This window comes from Coregonus lavaretus (genome assembly GCF_964263955.1).
Source record: "Coregonus lavaretus genome assembly, chromosome: 1".
Lineage (NCBI taxonomy): Eukaryota > Metazoa > Chordata > Actinopteri > Salmoniformes > Salmonidae > Coregonus > Coregonus lavaretus.
This window is the reverse complement of record NC_139988.1, coordinates 55222149-55234297: the sequence shown is the minus strand read 5'-3', so window position 1 is coordinate 55234297 and position 12149 is coordinate 55222149. Positions and strand designations below refer to the sequence as shown.

The 12149-nt window shown below is 40.5% G+C and overlaps 1 protein-coding gene across 1 annotated transcript in view; it reads right to left on the bottom strand.

The window, feature by feature from the left end:
* LOC311133503 (uncharacterized protein) overlaps positions 1 to 11469 on the bottom strand; it is a gene marked incomplete at both ends in the record, with an annotated part of 26944 nt that extends 15475 nt beyond the window's left edge. The window contains 2 exons of the mRNA XM_084166999.1: positions 11098 to 11297; positions 11415 to 11469. Of these exons, the coding sequence (XP_084023125.1) occupies positions 11098 to 11297; positions 11415 to 11469 (255 nt within the window). The remainder of the gene's footprint in view (positions 1 to 11097; positions 11298 to 11414) is intronic.
* Positions 11470 to 12149: the final 680 nt, after the last annotated feature.

The window sequence follows — 12149 nt, the reverse complement described above, 5'->3', positions numbered from 1 at the left end:
CACATGTTCACACTTCACTACACTCATGGCAAGGTTGTTCCATCTCTGTCACACTATAGCATAGGAGGCCCTTGTTCAATCGCAAGAAGGCATGTCGGAATTCATCTCCTCAAAAATACATCTACTGTGTGAAACAAAGACTCTGACATGTAATTTCAAAAATATTATTTCTCACTGCACAGGAAAGACAATGCTATTTAATTTTTCCAGAAATCTGGTTACAGGTTTTGATTGAATAATACATTAGATAAGAGACTAAAATGTCACGTGTATTTCACGGTCAACGTGTGACTTTTATACAGCAATCACAGCTATCAATCACATAATAAAGATGTTAACAATTCAAATTGTCTCCACATGTATATTTCTTATTGTAAAACGTCAGAAATATTCCATCCGGTACAGTACAATTGAGATGTTATTCTATTCATCCAGAATAATTCAGTGTGCTCCTGTTTCCATCTGAGAGTCCTTTGTTTTGGATGGGGACCGACAGACGTGCCACAGGGGTGCCAAGGCACTCCTCAGCATTGTTGAACAGTGAGGGGAGATAGACAGTGTCCTGAGCCTGGAGCTCCAGGGGAAACCTGGGGACCCGATGCCTTTGAAGTAAAAATTCGCCCGGGAGGGAGGCGGCTAAATGTAAATGTCTGACGGATGACTGACAGGCATTGTCTGTCTGAACCACCTTTGGGCAGAAATTAGGAGAGAGGTGAGCCACCGAGCTGATTTCACAAATCACAACATCCTGCACCAAATTGAACACGATTGGACCGGTAGGCTAGAGACACGGAATTGGTTTAGTCTGGTAATGGTGGTGAGGACCAAGGTCAAGTGAATGAGCCAGAAACCAAACTTGACCATGACCTGTCAAAATGAGGGGCTACAAAGATTTTGCCCTCAGGAAAGGCCTTTGGTTAAATTAATATTAGATGTAATGTGTCTTACAGCCTTGAGTAACAATGTCTGTTAACTAAGGAAAGAGAGGACAGGAGAAGGAAAAATAGGAATATGGGTATTGTGGGCAAGAAGTAGTAACATTAACTCAGCCAGGGAGAGAGAAAGTATTGTCCGCAATGTTAGCAAGGTGAGTATACAGTATCATACAGTGTTACTGATATCATGAACACAGCCGGGGGTTAGACATTGCCTTGTTTTGACTTTAACATGAAGTGAAATAATATGGCTCAGTTGGTAAGAGCATGGCCTAGCAAGGTTGTGGGTTCAATTCCCACAGGGATCACAGAACAAAATAAAAATGTACTTTCCTGGAAGTAGCTTTGGATAAAAGCTTCTGCTAGCGGCATAAAATCAGTGAACTACAATGAGGCCAACAGAGAAGGGACATAAAAAGGACAAGTATTTACAAGAAAGCAGCTACACTATTACTATATTAAGTCAGTGACACATTCATCAGACTGTATAATGAGTTTAAGAACGGTTCACTCGAAAGGCTGAGCTATGAGAACACTCTACTATAATCCATTACCACCCCTCATTCTTCATTTACTTAATTTCATGAGGTCATGAGTTTAAGATTAATCACTGAAGCTTAGTCTAAAGCTAGAGGTTGACATATTCTCCTATTGATCTTTTAACCTATTTTAAAAGTACAATTTCTCTCTCTCTCTGAACAAGACTTCAAGAAGAACAATGTTTTACCAGGTTTGACTCAGGCCCCCTAGTCTCTGTCCACTCTCAACTTTTCCCTCTAAGCGTTACTACAGGTGCCAATATCACAGATTAATTGTATTCTTCAGCCCAAATGGCCTTGGGCCTGCCTGAGTCATTGTTTGCGATATCATCCGCTGTTAGGAATTAAAGAGAAATACTTCACATTCGAATTGGAAGAGGTATGTGATGTAAAAACGCAATGCAACCAAGAAAACATATACAGTGAATGTGTCAAAGTGTCAGCCATAAACCAAATTCTTTGTAAAGCCCAAAGCGTCAGCCATAAACCAAATTCTTTGTAAAGCCCAAAGCGTCAGCCATAAACCAAATTCTTTGTAAAGCCCAATGCGTCAGCCATAAACCAAATTCTTTGTAAAGCCCAAAGTCAACATAAGTTGAAGAAATGGCTGATATATTGTCTGTGGTCCAGTCAAAAGATGTGTACCAGGCAGAAGAACACTTTCCTAATCATTGTTCATTTGAGCCCAACAAACACTTTGAAAGGGCTACAAATGCAGAGAAACGTGTTTACGCAGTGTAGCAAGTAAGGTGATGTCACCAACCTAATGATCTCAAACTGTTACTTCCTTCAAAATATGCCTCTGAATTGCCGCAAATAGTTCATGATGCATGGTAGGTCTATTTAGATGAACAAGCAGCTTTTGTTGCACGCTTCTGAGACGGGAGACAGTTTCTATTAACTCTGCAATTTTTCCCTAGAATATAAAACTCAGCATAAGAGCTATGCTGTTATCCAGGGCTTGAAACTGCTGCCCCCCAGTGGTGATTGTGGAAAGCTGTGTCAAAGGTTGAACATGATGGATGGTGGAGATTGAGTTCAGCCCAGTGGTTTTCACAACATGGTATATGTGTCTCATCAAGAGTCCTATTAAGTGCATGAGTAGACTGACACATTCATATCTGAAAAAGGTATTCAGATACAATTTAGATGCATTATTCTATATGGGGATATTTTCCCAGCTTGTCATGATACACACACATGTCCACAGTGAAATCTAATAAATCTATGCATCACTACAACAGGCCTTAATAGATTGACTCCAGGACAGGGTATGCCCATAACTGTTTAAACCCTGGTCTTAGTCTGACAGAGTTAATTCTAAAGAGTTCCCCACACTGCTATTCAGAAGCTAAACTTGGACATACTTTACTGGCCTGTTTAGGCAAGGATATGGTCATGTATGACAGGACTTCCGTTACCAACTCCTATGATACATGACCACCTCCCTTAGTGCAAAATCAGAAGAGGATTTCTGGCTGGTTTCATTTCTGGCTGGTCAGAGGGTTTGTACTGGCCTCTGGCCTTGACGTGCCAGAACACTCCCACTGTTACATTGTGTGTGTGTATGTGAGCACCTGAGTGCGTGTGCAATGCATGTGTGTCTGTGTATGCTTGAGTGTACATTTGTGTGTGTGTGTGTCTGTGTTTGCTTGAGTGTACATTTGTATGTGTGTGTCTGTGTATGCTTGAGTGTACATTTGTATGTGTGTGTCTGTGTATGCTTGTGTGTACTACGTTGGTGCATGAACACACACTCGTGTGTGAATGTCTCACCTCAGCACACCCTGAGAGTGCTTGTCGGAAGACCTTGAGGAGGCTAAAGCATGGGGCCTCTCCTGGGAGAGAAAGAGACCCTGAACCGATAAGAAACTTTTCAGCGGTAGGAACTAGGTGTTCTAACTCTCTCCCTCTTTCCTCGCTGTGCTGTTGACATCTGAGAAGAAGATAGCAGATTATTATGTAGCAAGTTCACCCTACGCGACAATGGTGAGCAACGACATCCAATCAACCTTAGCCGAGACACTGAGGTTTCGTCATGCTTGTTGCTGGTTACTTTATAATGTGTTATTTTTTTTAGGGTTGCTCTGGCCCCTGCAAGTGCATGTTATGCCATGGCCTGAAACCAAGGAGGTGGGCTAAGTGCTGACGGAGCACAGAAAACAGCTACTCTGTCTTTCTCAAACATCTTCAAGGTCTCTCGGGAGGAATAAATTACCCTGAGGAGGTGTTTGCTTTAGGGAGACAGCTCTGGAGCTGTACAGGGTAAGTCAGCTTTTTTTGAAGGATTTTCACCTAATAAATTATATAGAACTAAAACCTCAAACAGGCTCATGCAGAATATAAAGTCTCAAATGTTTTTCACATTTGCTGTTTAGCAAATTCTTTTTTATTAAGAATTTTCAATTGCAGTTATTGTCTTATTCAATGATTGAAGTCCTGAAAATATTTTTTGGCCGTATTCTAAAGTATAGTTACTTGTACAAAATCGTCTATACATGATCAAATAGGAATCACTTTTTTTCTTTATTTTTTTCTTTAAATACCATTGTATAAGGTTTAATATTCAAAGAGTTCATTCTGTGAGGTTGTCTGTGTCTCTTCCTTCTAGGTCCACACAGCGGTGGATTCGAGAGGGGTATCTGCACTCGCTGTTCCTTTTTCCTATGCATATACCTCTTTGAGATCTAGCTTTAAAGAGGCATAGGGCATGGGAAAATGGGGCTGCAGAGGTATTTCACCGACCAAACTACCCCTGGTTGGTCAACTACCACAGCCCGGAGTTCTCCCTGTTCCCCCATCTTGGACCTGATCTAGAGGACTCCAGAATAAAAAGACCACAACAAGACCACACCCTGAACTCAGTGGAGAGACCATACAATACCTCGTAAGGAGAGACTGGATTTTACAATGTCCTGAAACATTCTGTTGTCATCTGATGGCTCCTTTATTTATGATGATAATACTATAGTACATTTCATAGATGTCCAAGCTGTTGCTGTATTGCTGACTTTTTATATTGCTTAATGTTTTGTAATGTTTGTTGTCCACCTAGTGGGTGGAATTGTCTGTTGTTGTAACAAAGTGTGTAAAAAAAAAGAACCAATTATTGATCTTCAAATGTTTGTCTTATTTTCTATTATAGGACAAATGTAACCCTTAAACTGAATAATCATGAATAGTTAGTGAGTAATCAGATAATAAAATCTTAAATTGATTTACATTGTAGTTATTCTATGACTTAGTTAAAATACCAACACACGACATTGTATTTAAAGCATGCAGAAATTACGATATAAGGTTTTTAACAGAACATTTTACAGAACAAGATTTCAAAGAATGGCAACCCTTTTAATGTCAAGGCATTTGCAAAAGATGGTTTAGATCCCAGTAAAGTTACCAATTAGCTTAGCAATGGAAAGGTTACACTTGAATAATTAAACTGTAGTTTTTCCTCAATCCTATGAGATTTAAAGAAGCATATCCACATAAAGAGGTAATGGTAAAGAGAAACGTTTGAAATAGTGTGGTTCTGATGTTATCAGTCACATTTCCCACAATACAGGAATTTCAGTGATTTGCCAAAATTATGTGAGGTTATACATCTGTGGAAGGTTCTAAGAACTGTGCATGGTTCTAAGAATCTTGCCTTTTGATTCTGATAATTCAGATGGCACTAGATGATTGTACTTGAAGAATGTCTCCTGTATCAGAGCGTCTATAGCTTAGGATAAGATGGAAGAGTGAGTGATGGGAGAATGACAAAAGTGTACATTATGCAGCAAACAGCCATTGGGCCTCTTTTCCCCCCCATCCTCAGTCCTGTCAGCTACACTCTGTCTGCAGCCATTCAGCCACAGAGCAGTCAGCTCTTAGCAGCGCAGTTAGCACATCCTCACCTGATTGCCACTCACATGCCGTTCACTGAATAAAATGTACAGTAATCCGTATTTCCCATCCACATGTATGAAGGCGTGCATTAGGCATGTTTGAATAACAACTGGGGGACTTTACTGGTATCTAAACCATATTTTGCCCTTGACCTTACAAGGCTTGCTATTCCTCGAAATCTTACAGTGAGGGAATAAAGTATTTGATCCCCTGCTGATTTTGTACATTTGCCCACTGATAAAGAAATGATCAGTCTATAATTTTAATGGTAGGTTTATTTGAACAGTGAGAGACAGAATAACAACAACAAAATCCAGAAAAACACGTCAAAAATGTTATAAATTGATTTGCATTTTAATGAGGGAAATAAGTATTTGACCCCCTCTCAATCAGAAAGATTTCTGGCTCCCAGGTGTCTTTTATACAGGTAACGAGCTGAGATTAGGAGCACACTCTAAGAAACACAAAAGAACTGTCAGTCTCCTTCTGCCTGGGGCTCCATGCAAGATCTCACCAAGTGGAGTTGCAATGATCATGAGAACTGTGAGCAATCAACCCAGAACTACATGGGAGGATCTTGTCAATGATCTCAAGGCAGCTGGGACCATAGTCACCAAGGAAACAATTGGTAACTCACTACGCCGTGAAGGACTGAAATCCTGCAGCGCCCGCAAGGTCCCCCTGCTCAAGAAAGCACATATACAGGCCCGTCTGAAGTTTGCCAATGAACATCTGAATGATTCAGAGGAGAACTGGGTGAAAGTGTTGTGGTCAGATGAGACCAAAATCGAGCTCTTTGGCATCAACTCAACTCGCCGTGTTTGGAGGAGGAGGAATGCTGCCTATGACACCAAGAACACCATCCCCACCGTCAAACATGGAGGTGGAAACATTATGCTTTGGGGGTGTTTTTCTGCTAAGGGGACAGGACAACTTCACTGCATCAAAGGGACGATGGACGGGGCCCTGTACCGTCAAATATTGGGTGAGAACCTCCTTCCCTTAGCCAGGGCATTGAAAATGGGTCGTGGATGGGTATTCCAGCATGACAATGACCCAAAACACACGGCCAACGCAACAAAGGAGTGGCTCAAGAAGAAGCACATTAAGGTCCTGGAGTGGGCTAGCCAGTCTCCAGACCTTAATCCCATAGAAAGTCTGTGGAGGGAGCTGAAGGTTCGAGTTGCCAAACGTCAGCCTCAAAACCTTAATGACTTGGAGAAGATCTGCAAAGAGGAGTGGGACAAAATCCCTCCTGAGATGTGTGCAAACCTGGTGGCCAACTACAAGAAACGTCTGACCTCTGTAATTGCCAACAAGGGTTTTGCCACCAAATACTAAGTCATGTTTTGCAGAGTGGTCAAATACTTATTTCCCTCATTAAAATGCAAATCAATGTATAATATTTTTGACATGTGTTTTTCCACGAGGTGAGATCTTGCATGGAGCCCCAGGCCGAGGGAGATTGACAGTTATTTTGTGTTTCTTCCATTTGCGAATAATGGCACCAACTGTTGTCACCTTCTCACCAAGCTGCTTAGCGATGGTCTTGTAGCCCATTCCAGCCTTGTGTAGGTCTACAATCTTGTCCCTGACATCCTTGGAGAGCTCTTTGGTCTTGGCCATGGTGGAGAGTTTGGAATCTGATTGATTGTTTGCTTCTGTGGACAGGTGTCTTTTATACAGGTAACAAACTGAGATTAGGAGCACTCCCATTAAGAGTGTGCTCCTAATCTCAGCTCGTTACCTGTATAAAAGACACCTGGGAGCCAGAAATCTTTCTGAATGGGAGGGGGTCAAATACTTATTTCCCTCATTAAAATGCAAATCAATGTATAAAATTTTTTACATGCGTTTTTCTGGATTTTTTGTTGTTATTCTGTCTCTCACTGTTCAAATAAACCTACCATTAAAATTATAGACTGATCATGTCTTTGTCAGTGGGCAAACGTACAAAATCAGCAGGGGATCAAATACTTTTTTCCCTCACTGTAAATCATATGTGAATGTTAAAAACCTTAAGGTCATTTCTGCAGGCTTTAAGTACAAGGTGGTATGGTGGTATTTTAACTATGTCATAGAATAACTACAATGTAACTCTATTTAAAATTGCATTATCTGATTTCACCCTAACTGTGGATCACTGAAACAGTTGTTATTCAAACATGCCCAATGCATGCCTCCATACATGTGGATGGGAAGTACAGATTACCATATATTTTATTCAGTGTATGGCTGTACGCTAATCTGTCAATTAGTTATGTAAAATTGTGGTCATCATGTCCCTGCTTGGGGGGTGGAGGGCAGTTTGTATTATCTGTGATTTACTTCCATTATATTATAACGTGTGTGCTTGACACAATTTTAGCAAAACATAAATCAGAAATTATGCCTCACATTGTGCCTCATACAACTCATGTATACAGTTGAAGTCGGAAGTTTACATACACTTAGGTTGGAGTCATTAAAACTCATTTTTCAATCACTTCACACATTTCTTGTTAACAAACTTTAGTTTTGGCCAGTCGGTTAGGACACTTTGTGCATGACACAAGTAATTTTTCCAACAATTGTTCACAGACAGATTATTTCACTTATAATTCACTCTATCACAATTCCAGTGGGTCAGAAGTTTACATACACTAAGTTGACTGTGCCTTTAAACAGCTTGGAAAATTCCAGAAAATTATGTCATGGCTTTAGAAGCTTCTGATAGGATAATTGACATAATTTGGGTCAATTGGAGGTGTACCTGTGGATGTATTTCAAGGCCTACCTTCAATCTTAGTGCCTCTATGCTTGACATCATGGGAAAATCAAAAGAAATCAGCGAAGACCTCAGAAAAAGAATTGTAGACCTACACAAGTCTAGTTCATCCTTGGGAGCAATTTCAAAAAGCCTGAAGGTACCACGTTCATCTGTACAAACAATAGTATGCAAGTATAAACACCATGGGACCACGCAGTCGTCATACCGCTCAGGAAGGAGACGTGTTCTGTCTCCTAGAGATGAACGTACTTTGGTGCGAAAAGTGCAAATCAATCCCAGAACAACAGCAAAGGACCTTGTGAAGATGCTGGAGGAAACAGGTACAAAATTATCTATATACACAGTAAAACAAGTCCTATATCGACATAAACTGAAAGGCCGCTCAGCAAGGAAGAAGCCACTGCTCCAAAACCGCCATAAAAAAGCCAGACTACGGTTTGCAACGGCACATGGGGACAAAGATCGTACTTTTTGGAGAAATGTCCTCTGGTCTGACGAAACAAAAATAGAACTGTTTGGCCATAATGACCATTGTTATGTTTGGAGGAAAAAGAGGGATGCTTGCAAGCCGAAGAACATCATCCCAACCGTGAAGCACGGGGGTGGCAGCATCATGCTGTGGGGGTGCTTTCCTGCAGGAGGGGCTGGTGCACTTCACAAAATAGATGGCATCATGAGGAAGGAAAAGTATGTGGATATATTGAAGCAACGTCTCAAGACATCAGTCAGGAAGTTAAAGCTTGGTCGCAAATGGGTCTTCCAAATGGACAATGACCCCAAGCATACTTCCAAAGTTGTGGCAAAATGGCTTAAGGAAAACAAAGTCAAGGTATTGGAGTGGCCATCACAAAGCCCTGACCTCAATCCTATAGAACATTTGTGGGCAGAACTGAAAAAGTGTGTGCGCGCAAGGAGGACTACGAACCTGACTCAGTTACACCAGCTCTGTCAGGAGGAATGGGCCAAAATTCACCCAACTTATTGTGAGAATTTTGTAGAAGGCTACCCGAAACATTTGACCCAAGTTAAACAATTTAAAGGCAATGCTACCAAACACTAATTGAGTGTATGTAAACTTCTGACCCACTGGGAATGTGATGAAATAAATAAAAGCTGAAATAAATCATTCTCTCTACTATTATTCTGACATTTCACATTCTTAAAATAAAGTGGTGATCCTAACTGACCTAAAACAGGGAATTTTTACTAGGATTAAATGTCAGGAATTGTGAAAAACTGAGTTTAAATGTTTTGAGAATGACACAAGTATTGGTCTTCACAAAGTTTGCTGCTTCAGTGTTTTTAGATATTTTTGTCAGATGTTACTATGGTATACTGAAGTATAATTACACGCATTCGATAAGTGTCAAAGGCTTTTATTGACAATTACTTTCCGAAGGCGCTGTACCTGGGCATGGCTTAAACATATCCTCCGGCCCTGATTCCTATCTGGGCATGTTTGACCTCAGATGCACTGCTAGCCCTGAGTGTTGTGTAAGATGTTTGGTTGTTTAAAACCATGGTTTGGACAATCAAATATCTCCAGAATTGTTTATGAAGGAATGACTCAATCAGCCACCTATTTAGCTGGTATCAACTAATGACATTAAGGTGAGGCAATATAGGCCAGAGAAGACCACCCTTAAAGTCGGTATTAGATCATGTAACAAATTGCTATTTTCTTGAACAGTGAAATTGAAATTATTTAGTGTTTTTGTTTGTGTTTCTAAAATTTGTAAAATCATTTGTTACCAAAATAATACTATAAAAAAAGATATCCATCGATATAATCCGTTATTGATAGGTCCTCTCTTACCATTGAGGATAATTATGCTCATGATGTACGCCTAGTCTGTTCATAATGTGTCCTTAAAAAGGTGGGTCGAAGAAACGCACCACTTACACCCGCCATCCCCTTCATTCTTCCCTTTGAGGAGGCACCCAGTCATGCCAGCTGACATTATATTTTCTATACCTATAGATGCCATGGGTGATACAAAATCGGCACCAAATATGTAATTGCCATAAGTAAAGTTTGCTGAAATTATACCGTTTGTTGCTTGACCTTATTCATGGCGGGAATGACAGGTGTTTATTAAACACCAAGCCATTGTGTTCCTTCATACACGACCAATGCAGGATGCAGGCAAACTTCTTTCTTTTTTTCGTTTAAGGAAGATCATTGAAAAGTATCTGCTTGGTTAAAATACAATTAGGCTATTTCAAGGGCTGAACCGAAACTAATGTGGAATAGTCCATTCATAATGGGGAAAACAAGCAAAAAGCAAGAAGCTAGTAACAATTCGCATTTTTATTTGTGAAAAACGCAACTTCCAAATGTTTACATATATTGATCATTATATAAATATAACTTAGTTCTTTGCAATTAATTACAATGTCTAAAATCCTCTCAGAAAGGACAATGATGAAGACACATCTAGATTCTAGATACGAATTCCCCCAATGGGAATCAACCAGATGAGACTCAAATAATGAAACAGAAGTTCAATAGTAAAACAGAAGTTAAAATATAAGAATCAGTCTTTATGATTGCAGTCCAATCAGTAGCAACAGGGCGCCAACATCATTGGGTGTATTGGTTGTTGATGGACCATCTGTTGCATGGGATCTCTCTGAATGTAATGCGGGTACAACACTTGTGTGCTCTGCGCGAGGGCGGGGAGCTGTCCACCAAGCGCATGGTGCTGTAATGACGAAGCGGCTGCGAAGACCAGCGGTGGGAGCAGAGATGCTGGAGGAGCGAAGAATTCTGGGCGCATGTCTTGGACTTCGCGCTTCAGCTTCATCCTTCTGTTTTGAAACCATGTTTTAACCTGAAATGAAAGCATACAAATATGATACATTAGTGAATGCTAACTTTGTAATGTTGTTCTTGATCATATCATAAATTCAAGTCTTTAAGACATGTCATAGCTTTTTATGCTATAGCTTGTGTCTTTACCTGAGTTTCAGAGAGTTTCAGTTTGTCAGCATTTTTTCTCCTTTGAGTTGCACCGAGGTACTTGTGTTTGTTGAAGGCCCGTTCTAGCCTGCAGATCTGATCAGAGGAGAACTTGGTTCTCATCCTGCGGTGTAGTGCAGACTCGCCCTCGCTATTATCCCCCACCTCACTCTCAGAGCCCGTATTGTAGCCACAGCTAGCTGGAAAGGTAAACATTTATTTTGTAAATAATCCAGAAATTACAAGTGCCTATACGGAACACACACCAACATTAAATGCTCAAATTGATTGTTTTGAGAAGGAAAGTATACACTTACTGTTTGGAGATGATGGAGTGTAGTCTTTAGTCGACTCTTTAGCAAGCTCTTCCATGTTGACATGAAGTATCACTTCAGTAGGTACTTTCGGCTCAACTGAAACCACTTTATACGTTAATGGAGGCCGAGGAACAACTACACAAGGCATATGAGACCTTGTTATTCCATGTCTGCCATATTGTGTGCCTTCTTCGACATCCACTCGGTCCTTTGAAGTGTTGTAAAAACTTTGAGATAACCATTCTACTGAGAATTTCGCCATGGTGTGCGGCGTGCGCTCTAGTTAGGGCGCAGGTGGTCTGTTGTAGGCCTCTAGGCTCCGGACTTCGCTCTATATAGGAGACACCCCAATCTATTTGCATATGTAAAGGGTTCTCAACGGAACGATACAAACTTGATGGTAGGTGCAATTGAAATTAATAGATGTTGCTATTGTGGTTTTTCACACGTTCAGTAGCCACCATGTCTGAGTATACTATCAAACTCCGTCTTGCAGGTATAGCCTCCTAGTTGCCCATCTGAGGATTAATTATGTATGTCAATCATTTAAGAGTATGACTTCATTATAGGCCCATACGAGTTTAGAGTAGACTGGGTTGAACAAAGCTATATATGATTCTATTACATTATTTCATTTGGAAAAGTAAATAAAATATCTGTCAATAGCATTGGCATAATTGATTGATAGCCTACATTCATCTTATTTTTTTAGGGAAAGGTATGCCCATGCAATGC